At 43.0% G+C, this 12,619-nt stretch overlaps 1 protein-coding gene across 1 annotated transcript; it reads left to right on the top strand.

Annotated features, from left to right (window-relative positions):
• The first annotated feature begins 2,625 nt into the window (after positions 1-2,625).
• Positions 2,626-9,902, top strand: prph2lb (peripherin 2-like b). Its single transcript, XM_014143887.3, has 3 exons — positions 2,626-3,452; positions 4,640-4,886; positions 6,194-9,902. The coding sequence occupies exons 1-3, from the start codon at positions 2,875-2,877 to the stop codon at positions 6,437-6,439; spliced, it is 1,071 nt and encodes a 356-aa protein (XP_013999362.1). The 5' UTR covers positions 2,626-2,874; the 3' UTR covers positions 6,440-9,902.
• The last annotated feature ends 2,717 nt before the right edge of the window (positions 9,903-12,619 follow it).

The following is a 12,619-nucleotide window of genomic DNA, read 5'->3' as shown; positions in this document are numbered from 1 at the left end:
TCGCACCAAAGTACGTTCATCTCTAGGAGACAGAATGCATCTCCTTCCTGAGCGGTATGATGGCTGCGTGGTCCCATGGTGTTTATACTTGCATGCTATTGTTTGTACAGATGGACGTGGTACCTTCAGGCATTTGGAAATTGCTCCCAAGGATGAACCAGACTTGTGGAGGTCTACAATTTATTTTCTCAGGTCTTGGCTGATAACTTTTGATTTTCCCGTGATGTCAAGCAAAGAGGCACTGAGTTTGAAGGTAGGCCTTGAAATACATCCACAGGTACATCTCCAATTGACAAATGATGTCAGTTAGCCTATCAGAAGCTTCTAAAGCCATGACATCATTTTCTGGTATTTTCCAAGCTGTTTAAAGGCATAGTCAACTTAGTGCATGTAAACTTCTGACCCACTGGAATTGTGATAGTGAATTATAAGTGAAATAATCTGTCTGTAAACAATTGCTGAAAAAATTACTTTACGGTTAGATGTCCTAACCGACTTGCCAAAACTAGAAATGTGTGGAGTGGTTGAAAAACGAGATTTAAATGACTCCAACCTAAGTGTATGTAAACTTCAACTGTATGCCACCCCTGTTTGTACACAACATCATTTAAGCTTAACATGACAGATACCAGAAATCAATACAGTTAAACCCCAGACACCTAAAGTCCAATGTTAAAAGCATCTCCAATCCAAAATTAAATCTAGAATCGGCTTCCTATTTCGCAACAAAGCATCCTTCACTCATGCTGCCAAACATACCCTCGGAAAACTGACTATCCTACCAATCCTCGACTTCGGCGATGTCATTTACAAAATAGCCTCCAACACTCTACTCAACAAATTGTATGCAGTCTATCACAGTGCCATCCGTTTTGTCACCAAATCCCCATATACTACCCACCACTGCGACCTGTACGCTCTCATTTGCTGGCCCTCGCTTCATACTCGTCGCTAAACCCACTGGCTCCAGGTCATCTACAAGTCTTTGCTAGGTAAAGCCCCGCCTTATCTCAGTTCACTGGTCACCATAGCAGCTCCCACCCGCAGCACACGCTCCAGCAGGTATGTTTCACTGGTCACCCCCAAAACCAATTCCTCCTTTGGCCGTCTTTCCTTCCAGTTCTCTGCTGCCAATGCCTGGAACGAACTGCAAAAATCACTGAAGCTGGAGACTCATATCTCCCTCACTAACTTCAAGCACCAGCTGTCAGAGCAGCTCACAGATCACTGCATCTGCACATAGCCCATCTGTAAATAGCCCATCCAACTACCTCATCCCCATACTGTATTTATTTATTTAGCTCCTTTGCACCCCAGTATCTCTACTTGCACATTCATCTTCTGCACATCTATCACTCCACTGTTTAATTGCTATATCGTAATTACCTCGCCACTATGGCCTATTTTATTTCCTTACCTCCCTTATCTTACCTCATTTACACACACTGTATATATACACTTATTTCTTTTTTTCTACTGTATTATTGACTGTATTTGTTTATTCCATGTGTAACTCTGTGTTGTTGTATGTGTCGAACTGCTTTGCTTTATCTTGGCCAGGTCGCAGTTGTAAATGACAACTTCTTCTCAACTAGCCTACCTGGTTAAATAAAGGTGAAAACAAAACAAAAACATAAGACATTGGTGGGACATCAAAAAGCCATTTCAAAACGCTCCACTGGCTAAAATGATTAGGGTTGAGTCATTGAAAAGGTTTGACCATGGTCAATGGTGAATAAGTAAGAAGTGTTTTTGCTTTGCATGGGATAAGTATCCCCATAAACAGAAACACTTAAGAGGGCAGGAACAGGAGAAGAAAAACGGCACCAAGTGCTGCACACATGCTGATTGGCCCAGGTGGTTGGAAGTGGGGAGTGTTAAGATTACGGGGTAAACTAATGTTAAGGGGATTAACAGTTGTGGCTAGGAGATGTCTGGGTAGGGAAATGTATGCCACTCTTCTTCTCTTCAGCCTCGGGCTCCATCTTATTCGTCCATGTCGAGATAGACCTCCTTACCTTTTCTGAGGATGACATTTGGCAAAAAGGAATATCGAAGGCACCGAAATACAGAAAGATGGTCCCAAAGCCTTCGGTTGACAATGTGAATGCTGCAGATATAGAGCTACAGGTAAAAACCTAAGTAAATGTGTTTGTTGACTTGGTAACTGTAGATGTTGTGCGTATATATTGTTGCTGGGGTTGTATGGGTTATGAAGTTGTTATAACCTGCTTCTATTTTACCCAGGGATTTGTCATTAGTCTTATTGAATAAGTAAAACTAAAGCCTACCACAGCACTAGTACTAGTTACTACAACCGCACACATTTCAGCCTCTACAAGCCTACAGTGATTATAATGCATAACCATCACGTCACAATCCCTTTGTTCAGTTCTACTACATTTCCATAGTATTCAAATATAGTTTATTGCTTCTCCAATAACAATGGAGTCAAAGTAGCGTGGGGTCAAAAGGTGAAATGCTATTGCCAAATTTGAACAGAAGTGTTCTTCAAGCATATTTAGTATTGGATTCCATATTAATGTTATTAGGTCTGTTAGTGATACGATGGTGATGTGAAACATAATTGCTGTTGTTTTTTTCTATTTTTGTTGCTCTCAGGACGTGCTGTCTTTCGTGGCTAAGGCCACCGGCCAAAAGTACAGAAATACCTCAGCTAAGCTGCTTATGAGGTCCTCCAGGAAATAGCTTGGCACCTTTCTACATCCCCCATCCATCCCTCTTCCCCATTGGTCCACAGCCCTTACCCTTTCCAGAATTCACCTCTCCCTTCTGCCCTCCAAACCACTGTACCACTGGACCTACTTGTATCTTCTGGATGAGAAGGGCAGACTGACAGGATACGTAGACAAAATGGCGGTCTTAAAGGTGACGTTCACCAAGACCACTCGGGGCAAGCTAGCCCTGGTGTTGTGGGTCCTCAACTGGATCTCTGTGTTAACAGGCATCATCCTATTCAGCCTGGGCCTCTTCCTGAAGGTGGAGATCCAGAAACGGAAGGAGCTGATGTCCGCTGATGTCCACTCAGTGCCCGACATGCTCATCGCCACGGGCCTGGTAGCCTGCGTCATCAACTTCCTGGGTGGCAAGATCTGCTACGATTGCGTTGATACCACCAAGTTCCTGCGATGGAAGCTGCTGATGCTACCGTACATCGTGTGCACCTTCCTCTTTACCTTCTGCATCCTGGTGGGTGGGCTCATGTGCTACAGCATGAGGAACGAACTGGAGGAGTCATTATTTCTGGGATTGCGTAATGCCATGCTCTACTACAAGGACACAGGCACGCCGGGACGATGTTATCTCAAGCGCACAGTGGATTTGCTGCAAATCCAATTCCAGTGTTGTGGAAATGCCGGCTTCCGCGATTGGTTCCATGTCCAATGGATCAACAACCGCTGGTTGGACATGACCCACAGTGAAGTAACAGAGTAAGTACAAAGGAGTACAGTACCCACCCTCACCACCCTCTACCCAGCTCTGGTCCTGTCTGGCTCCTCTACCCAGCTCTGGTCCTGTCTGGCTCCTCTACCCAGCTCTGGTCCTGTCTGGCCCCTCTACCCAGCTCTGGTCCTGTCTGGCCCCTCTACCCAGCTCTGGTCCTGTCTGGCCCCTCTACCCAGCTCTGGTCCTGTCTGGCCCCTCTACCCAGCCATCAGTGCTAGAGTCTACCCAGCCATTAGGGCCACAGTCTAGCCAACTGACAGGGCCATAGTCTACCCAGCTGAGAGGGCCAGAGTTGAAGGTACTTGATTAATCCAATTGAACCTGTGAATAACCACAACAAAAAGGTGCCTTTCAAGACTGTGACAAAATACATACATACTAAATACAAAATACATACTAACACATAACAATACTGGAAGCAGATGCTACCAGCTGCCAACACCAGTCCTCCTCATTAAGCTGCCCAGTCAAACTGTTAAGCAGCAACACTGTATCGACTGAAAAAGGTGAGGTCAAAGATTATGAGAGAGGCTTTTCCAGTCGGAGTCAGTCAGGAGGTCACTGTGACAGGAAATTACTATACCCGGCAGGTTGAATAATGTATCTTTCAATATTTAGTCTTGTTTTTTTTTTTTTTTTTTTTTACTGTATCAAAGTGACTTATACAAACAGATTCAAAGCCCAGGTAAAAAAAATGTAAATAGTGATGGAAGTCCAGTCTTAAATTGATCTACCTTTTCAATATGGCTAATCTATGTAATGTTTACCTCCTGAGTAAATGCTTAAATTAACCTAACCTTAAAGGGATAATTGTCATTTTGGCAATGAAGCCCTTTTTTCTACTTACCCAGAGTCAGATGAACTCATGGATACCATGTGTATGTCACTGTGTGCAGTTTTAAATGAGCTGAAGGTAGTTTGTGGAGCCATTGCTAACAGCTAGCATGCATTACCTGTCTGGTTTGGGAAGGGGCACTGTAAGATGGACAGTTTCCTTCATCAATTCCTTCATGATGCAGAAGTTGGGGTTAAATGGATGAGAAAAAGTCAAACATTGGTCATCAGTAAAGTCATAGGTCTATGTTTGTGCTTAGATTCTGTAGCAAGACAGATTTATGCCAAAATACGACTAAGCACAATGGCTTAAAAGATCTCACTCTCTCTCCTGCAGCCGTCTGAGGAGTAACGTGGAGGGAAAGTACCTGATGGACGGAGTGCCTTTTAGCTGCTGTAACACATTCTCTCCACGACCCTGCATCCAGACCCAGGTCACCAACAACTCCGCCCACTACAACTATGACTGGAAGACGGAGGAGCGCAACCTGTGGACGAGGGGCTGCCGCCAGGTTCTGCTGGATCATTACACCAACATCATGCAGTCCATCGGCTTTATCGTGCTCATCATCTGGTTGTTTGAGGTTGGCTTTACATTAACAAAACTCCATTCTTATCCTGTACTTTGAATTAGTCACTATTGTCTCTACAGTCACTATTAACTTGGACATGTCATGGTGATAATATTAATAATTATGGGGTAGTGTTGAATAGAACCCAGAGTAGGGAAGTAATAGGTAGGATGAGGAGGACCCATGGTTGTAGAAAAATAGTACTTGATTTATTGCAAATGAAGGATTTTCGGGAAACATGGCTTGCGTTGAAAACAGTCCGGTTCATCGCAGTAACATTCAGGATACAAAAATAACTCTGAAAAAATGACGATCAAGGCGAGTCTTAAGCTCAGATCCTCAATAGGGTTCCTACTGCAGCTAGGACTAGGGCCTAAATGCTAAACAGTATAATTAGGGTTACCCCTTTTCCAACTCTAAACACAGTTTAACTCTCCCCCTTACTGGGACTAAAGGGAGTCTACCAGGACAGCTAAAATCAACTGTCTGTACATACAGGTCACAACAAACAAACTGATATGGAGCACATTGTAACCTCAATTTGAGAGAAAATGACAGCATTTGTAACTTAGGCCTAAACCTCAGCTATAACAATTAACCAATGAGAATGTACATTTAATTAGCTGAACTTTACTTTGTTAATAGAAAACATAAATCATGTTAACTGCATTCATTAGTTTAAATTATCATATTTAGTTAAGTACACTTTAGTTTAAAAGACAGAGCTAAATCAAATAAAATATGATTAGAACTACTACTCAGGGAGACTGGATGCATGGGTGAACTACGGGCTAATTATCTAACTCCCCACACATGGCTTAAACCTGAGCAATCAACTCGATAGCAAAAAAATGAAGGTCAGGCACACCTAAACTGGTGGATAGCTATGCAAGGGAATGGACTAGTGCACTTCACCTAGTTCCTGCACATAATCATTACAGGCCAGACAAAGCTTCAGGAAGACAGCCAGATATTCCAGTCCAGTGACCAAACTATTGAAGAAGAGGTTGCCCCGAGGGCAAGACAATTGGTGTACCCAGTCTCCAGGGAGGTGCCACTCTCCCAAGACCAATTTGTCCAGGGGCTGATCACCTTAGAAGGGGACAGCCACGAAAGAAAGTACGGCCTCCGAGAAGCACAGGAACATTACCCTCACTGGGGCCATGGGAGAAGTCTGTGGTCGAAGAGATATCAACGGTGTAATTCAACTTCCATTTTCCTTCAAGTGGCTGATCGTTTCTTTCTGTCTCTCTGGTAGTGTAGCACTACAAGGTAGTAACAAGATAGGATGTCATTCTATCCCTTTTCTCTCCCAACAGCTATGGGTGCTGACGGGCGTGCGGTATCTCCAGACAGCTATGGAGAACCTTCTACGTCAGGGTGACCCCGACCTGGAGTCTGACGGCTGGCTCCTGGAGAACAGCATTGCCCAGACGGCCCGCTCTAACTTCAAAATCATCAAGAACCTAGGCAAGTGCTACCAGGTGGACGATGATCCTAACATCGATGTGCCCAGCACCGCTCAGCAAGAGGTGTCCACTTGCCAGATCCCCGTGGCTAGATAGCATAGCGCAGCATCCCTGGGCCAGGGCTGAGGCACGCAAATGGGCATCAAGTCCCATTGTCATTAGGTGTAAGCCTTTTGGATGGCAGATCTGTCTCCAGATTAAACGTGCGACAGCTGTGAACTGAGGGATCAAAAGGTGAAAGTGGCGAGTGCAGCAGGGCACCGCAAAGACACACAAACAGGATCAAGGACAGCCTATGCAGAGCGTGCTCTGAAAAATGACCTGCTTTGTCACATGATACTGTAACACCTGCACCATTTCAACAGTTTAAGAATATGAACTGACTGCAACTTTGTCATTGTGCCATACTTAAGTCATTAAACTGAAGGGGAGCAGGGCAAAGTTGAAACGGGGTCGAACTAGTGTACAACCCAGTGCTACAACCCCATAGACATAATGGACATGGAACAGTCTGAGTGAAAGATGATGTCATAATGAGCCATATGTAATGGGAAACAATTATGCCAAGAAAGCAGTAGAGGCTGCTGACGGGAAGACAGCTCACAATAATGGCTGGAAAGGAGCTAATGGAATGGCATCAAACATGTATTTGATACCATTCCACCTATTCCGCTCGAGCCATTACCACGAGCCCGTCCACGCCCAATTAACCTTTCTGGGTGAAATTGCAGGGCGCCAAATTCAAACAACAGAAATCTCATAATTAAAATTCCTCAAACATACAAGTATTATACACCATTTTAAAGATAAACTTCTCGTTAATCCAACCACAGTGTCCGATTTCAAAAAGGCTTTACGGTGAAAGCACACCATGCGATTATGTTAGGTCAGCGCCTAGCCACAAAAAAACCATTACAGCCATTTTCCAACCAAGGAGAGGTGTCACAAAAGTCAGAAATAGCATTAAAATTAATCACTTACCTTTGATGATCTTCATCTGATGGCACTCCCAGGTCTCCATGTTAGACAATAAATGTTCGTTTTGTTCGATAAAGTTCATCTTTATGTCCAAATACCTCCTTTTTGTTCGCGTGTTTAGTCCAGTAATCCAAATGCACAAAGCGCGGGCACAAAGTCTAGACGAAAAGTCAAAAAAGTTCCATTTGAGTTCGTAGAAACATGTCGAACGATGTTTCTAATCAATCCTTAGGGTGTTTTTAATCATAAATATTCAATAATGTTTCAACCGGACAATACTGTTTTCATTAGAATGGAAAGGGAACGGAGCTCACGCGCATGACTAAACTAAAGGTTTTCACCTGGGCCATCTGCTTCGAGTGCTCTTATTCTCTCCCCTTTCACAATAGAAGCCTGAAACAACTTCTAAAGACTGTTGACATCTAGTGGAAGCCTTAGGAAGTGCAATCTGACTCCACAGACACTGGATATTTGATAGGCATTCACTTGAAAACCACAAACCTCAGAATTCCCACTTCCTGGTTGGATTTTTCTCAGGTTTTCGCCTGCCAGTTCTGTTATACTCACAGACATTATTTTAACAGTTTGGGAAACTTTAGAGTGTTTTCTATCCAAATCTACTAATTATATGCATATTCTAGTTTCTGGGCCTGAGTAACAGGGTTATTCTAGACATGGGTTACTCTGGACATGCTTTTCATCCAAACTTCCCAATGCTGCCCCCTATCCCTAAAGAGTTTTAAGGTGCCACCAACCTCCTGTGCAAGAAAGTGATGGACATAAACTGCTAAACAAATTGTATAAAGGGAAATGGAAACAGCAAACTTGAATTGCCTTCTACAGTTTATTCAACTCAATCTCCTGTGTGTAACTTTTTTTGTATTATGGGTTACTTAAGCATTAAGGCCTGGGGGGGTGTGGTATATAGCCAATATATCACGGCTAAGGGCTGTTCTCGTGCACGACGCAACGCGGAGTGCTAGGAAACAGCCCATAACCATGGGAATATTGGACATATATCACAAACCCCCAAGGTGCCTTATTGCTATTATAAACTGGTTACCAGCGTAATTAGAGCAGTAAAAATAAAAGTTATGTCATACCCATGGTATACAGTCTGATATACCATGGCTGTCAGCCAATCAGCATTCATGGCTCGACCCACCAAAGATAATGTAGAATAGACATACGGGATACAGAACTGTAAGACAGATGGTTCAAATAGAGCTGGAAGAGGAGGGCCAGTCTCTTGCATATATTTCTGATGAAAAGGCATGTAGGACAAACTGGACTCTTTCAGGAAGATGATATTCTACAGAATATTTCATTTAACGTGTTTTATTGAGCCACACTCCCTCAACCATTTTACAAGATTTGGTCGGCAGAACGGTTTCTGCTGTCTTTTTGACTGACTGTGACCATAGGCAACGTATTTATCTTTCTCTTGTGCTTCTGCCCACACAAGATATTAAGGGCGGCCTTAATAAAACACAAGAGTTTTAACACAACTTGAGAATATTTGGTCCCATGTTTTCTTTTGCGGGACCTTTCATAACTGAGAAATAACCAAGTAAGCACAACTCATTTGCTTAGGAATGTGTTATCAGGTTATCAGGCTCACACTATAAATGTGATTTGGACAGGTTCATTGTCTAGAAATGTGAAAATTCAGTAATTATAATGTCATGGTAGAGGACAGTTAAGTTGAATAAAAAACATGAGCTGGCACACACCCATTGAAAATTATTTTATGTAGAGGTGTTGACTAATGGCGAATAAACTATAAGCTATAACAAAAAATTAAGAGAGTCTTCTTCAGGATGAAGGCACAGAGATGCCGAAACATTGGTGATTTACTCAATAAATTACTGGGAGTTTATATATAGACTGTGCGACTCTCTTTATTTTTATAGCTTATAGTGGATGGTTAAGTGACAACCACTCTGTAAACACTAACTTTAATTTTCATGTTTTGGCAAAGCCTTCAAGGAACCTATGTTTTTCAGGAGCCTAAATCAAGAGAATTAAATGGGAGAAAGCTGCTTTTCAATAGTACTACCAATCAGAAAAACAGCACTGCGTTCAAACAACATTGTCCCCGGGACAAATGAACAAATAAAGAATACAAAATGTTTAGCTGTGCAGGAATAATGTGGTGTTTCCACAGTGCAGGTTTGATAGAATCTGGTCCTCAGGGTAAAGAATCTATGCGTCTCCCCCTGAGTACTGCTCTAGAGCAGCGTTTCACAAACTCGGCCCTGGGGCCCCTCTGGGTGCACGTTTTAGTTTCTGCCCTAACACTACACAGCTGATTCAAAATAACCAACTCTTCATCAAGCTTTGATTATTTGAATCCACTGTGTAGTGCTAGGGCAAAAACCAAACATGTTTTGGGAAACGTTGCTCTTGGAGGTGAATCACTGATCAAAAGTCCTGAACAAGATAAAAGTTTTAAACAGTTTCAAAACCGTTCAGAACTCGCTTAAATCATGTGTCCATTGGTATACCTTTATTGATACCAGCGAAAAAAAAACTATTTTATATTTCCACCCGGAAATAATAAAGCCTATTGTTATTTTTTTATTTTTTTTACAATGTCTATTTAAATATACTGACATTTCTTAAGAGGTTGGGTGCAACACTGAAAAATTGCAATAAAGACATTGGTAACTTTGTGTTAATTTATTGATCTGGAAATGACCAAAATATAATATAAATGAAAATAAGCTCTTAAGTTTCATGCTGCACATTTGATTATATAAATTGTAAAAAAAAAATTTAAAAAAAAAATGTACTGAAGATTTCCCAATATCATACTTCTGGACAAATTCTTTGAAGTTCAGGAGAGTGTTTTCAAAATCACCTGGCCTGACCACTTCAATAGAAACCATGTTCTCCACTCTCACAGTTTTGCTAGAAACGGGAGTCTCTGGTTGTTTAGGAACTGCTGTACAGATCATGTCTGACTCCTGTTTAGTAACAACAGGCCATAATCCCTCCATTAATGAGATTACACAACACTTCACCTACAATCCATCACAGGACTTCACATCCAATTAAGAACCTGACAAATGGCACTGATGTACAGTAGGCCGAACCGAAGCAGAAATCCAGACATACCATCAGAGGCAGACTTTTAGTTCAGTTCAGACATGCAATTTTGATGCAGCCATCAGACCTACTAAAATATATTGCAGTTGTTAAGGCTACAGTTACAGTAGACAAGATACTGCCATTACAAAAGTGACTCGTTTTTTTTGGGACGCTATTTTGTAAAGGAGATCATATGCATAAATGATGGTTGTTCACACAAAGTGGAAAGAAGGCTGAGGTACTGGCTTTGTATTCACCCACACAGCACATATAGTGTACACTAACGGTAGACCAATGACTCAAATCTGGCCTTAGTGGAAACTTACTAAGTATTTGTCATTCTTTGATTATTCACACAATAGACCAGGGATAGGCAACATCTTCATACTCAAGGGCCATATCAGGACTTTGAGATTTAACAGGTCGCAAAACATTTTCCCCCGATTTTTCCGTTAATGGATGAAAAATGTTTTGGAACGATTGTTTCTTCATTGATTTACGGGAAAAGTAGTGGTTATTTTAAAATATACTGCTCAAAAAAATAAAGGGAACACTAAAATAACACATCCTAGATCTGAATGAATGAAATGATCTTATTAAATACTTTTTTCTTTACATAGTTGAATGTGCTGACAACAAAATCACAGAAAAATAATCAATGGAAATCCAATTTATCAACCCATGGAGGTCTGGATTTGGAGTCACACTCAAAATTAAAGTGGAAAACCACACTACAGGCTGATGCAACTTTGATGTAATGTCCTTAAAACAAGTCAAAATGAGGCTCAGTAGTGTGTGTGGCCTCCACGTGCCTGTATGACCTCCCTACAACGCCTGGGCATGCTCCTGATGAGGTGGCGGATGGTCTCCTGAGGGATCTCCTCCCAGACCTGGACTAAAGCATCCGCCAACTCCTGGACAGTCTGTGGTGCAATGTGGCGTTGGTGGATGGAGCGAGACATGATGTCCCAGATGTGCTCAATTGGATTCAGGTCTGGGTAATGGGCGGGCCAGTCCATAGCATCAATGCCTTCCTCTTGCAGGAACTGCTGACACACTCCAGCCACATGAGGTCTAGCATTGTCTTGCATTAGGAGGAACCCAGGGCCAACCGCACCAGCATATGGTCTCACAAGGGGTCTGAGGATCTCATCTCAGTACCTAATGGCAGTCAGGCTACCTCTGGCGAGCACATGGAGGGCTGTGCAGCCCCCCAAAGAAATGCCACCCCACACCATGACTGACCCACCACCAAACCGGTCATGCTGGGGGATGTTGCAGGCAGCAGAACGTTCTCCACGGCGTCTCCAGACTCTGTCACGTGCTCAGTGTGAACCTGCTTTCATCTCTGAAGAGCACAGGGCGCCAGTGGCGAATTTGCCAATCTTGGTGTTCTCTGGCAAATGCCAAACGTCCTGCACGGTGTTGGGCTGTAAACACAACCCCCACCTGTGGACGTCGGGCCCTCATACCACCCTCATGGAGTCTGTTTCTGACCGTTTGAGCAGACACATGCACATTTGTGGCCTGCTGGTGGTCATTTTGCAGGGCTCTGGCAGTGCTCCTCCTGCTCCTCCTTGCACAAAGGCGGAGTTAGCGGTCCTGCTGCTGGGTTGTTGCCCTCCTACGGCCTCCTCCACGTCTCCTGATATACTGGCCTGTCTCCTGGTAGCGCCTCCATGCTCTGGACACTACGCTGACAGACACAGCAAACCTTCTTGCCACAGCTCGCATTGATGTGCCATCCTGGATGAGCTGCACTACCTGAGCCACTTGTGTGGGTTGTTGTCTATTCCATTTGCACAACAGCATGTGAAATGTATTGTCAATCAGTGTTGCTTCCTAAGTGGACAGTTTGATTTCACAGAAGTGTGATTGACTTGGAGTTACATTGTGTTGTTGAAGTGTTCCCTTTATTTTTTTGAGCAGTGTACATAGGTCCATTCTACTTTCTACATCCTAGGCAAGGCAAAGGTCAATTTTTTATTTCTTTATTATTTGTTTATTCAATTTTACCCATTTTATCCCCAATTTTGTGGTATCTAATTGGTAGTTACGACCTTGTCTCATTGAGGCAACTCCCCAGCGGGCTCGGGAGGGGTGAAAATTGGGACATCCATGAGTTCATCTGACTCTGTGTCAGTAGATAAAGGGCTTCATCAAATCAAATCAAATGGTATTTGTCACATACACATGGTTAGCAGA

Source organism: Salmo salar, chromosome 15 (assembly GCF_965601325.2).
Source record: "Salmo salar chromosome 15, fSalSal1, whole genome shotgun sequence".
Lineage (NCBI taxonomy): Eukaryota > Metazoa > Chordata > Actinopteri > Salmoniformes > Salmonidae > Salmo > Salmo salar.
Note: the sequence above shows the minus strand (reverse complement) of the source record. Positions and strands in the feature narration are given on the sequence as shown.

Excerpts from the sequence above, each read along its gene's own strand:
- prph2lb (XM_014143887.3), top strand. The coding sequence starts at position 2,875 with ATGGCGGTCTTAAAGGTGACGTTCACCAAGACCACTCGGGGCAAGCTA. Across the intron at positions 3,453-4,639 it reads ACCCACAGTGAAGTAACAGA|CCGTCTGAGGAGTAACGTGG; the intron begins GTAAGTACAAAG and ends TCTCTCCTGCAG. Across the intron at positions 4,887-6,193 it reads TCATCATCTGGTTGTTTGAG|CTATGGGTGCTGACGGGCGT; the intron begins GTTGGCTTTACA and ends CTCTCCCAACAG.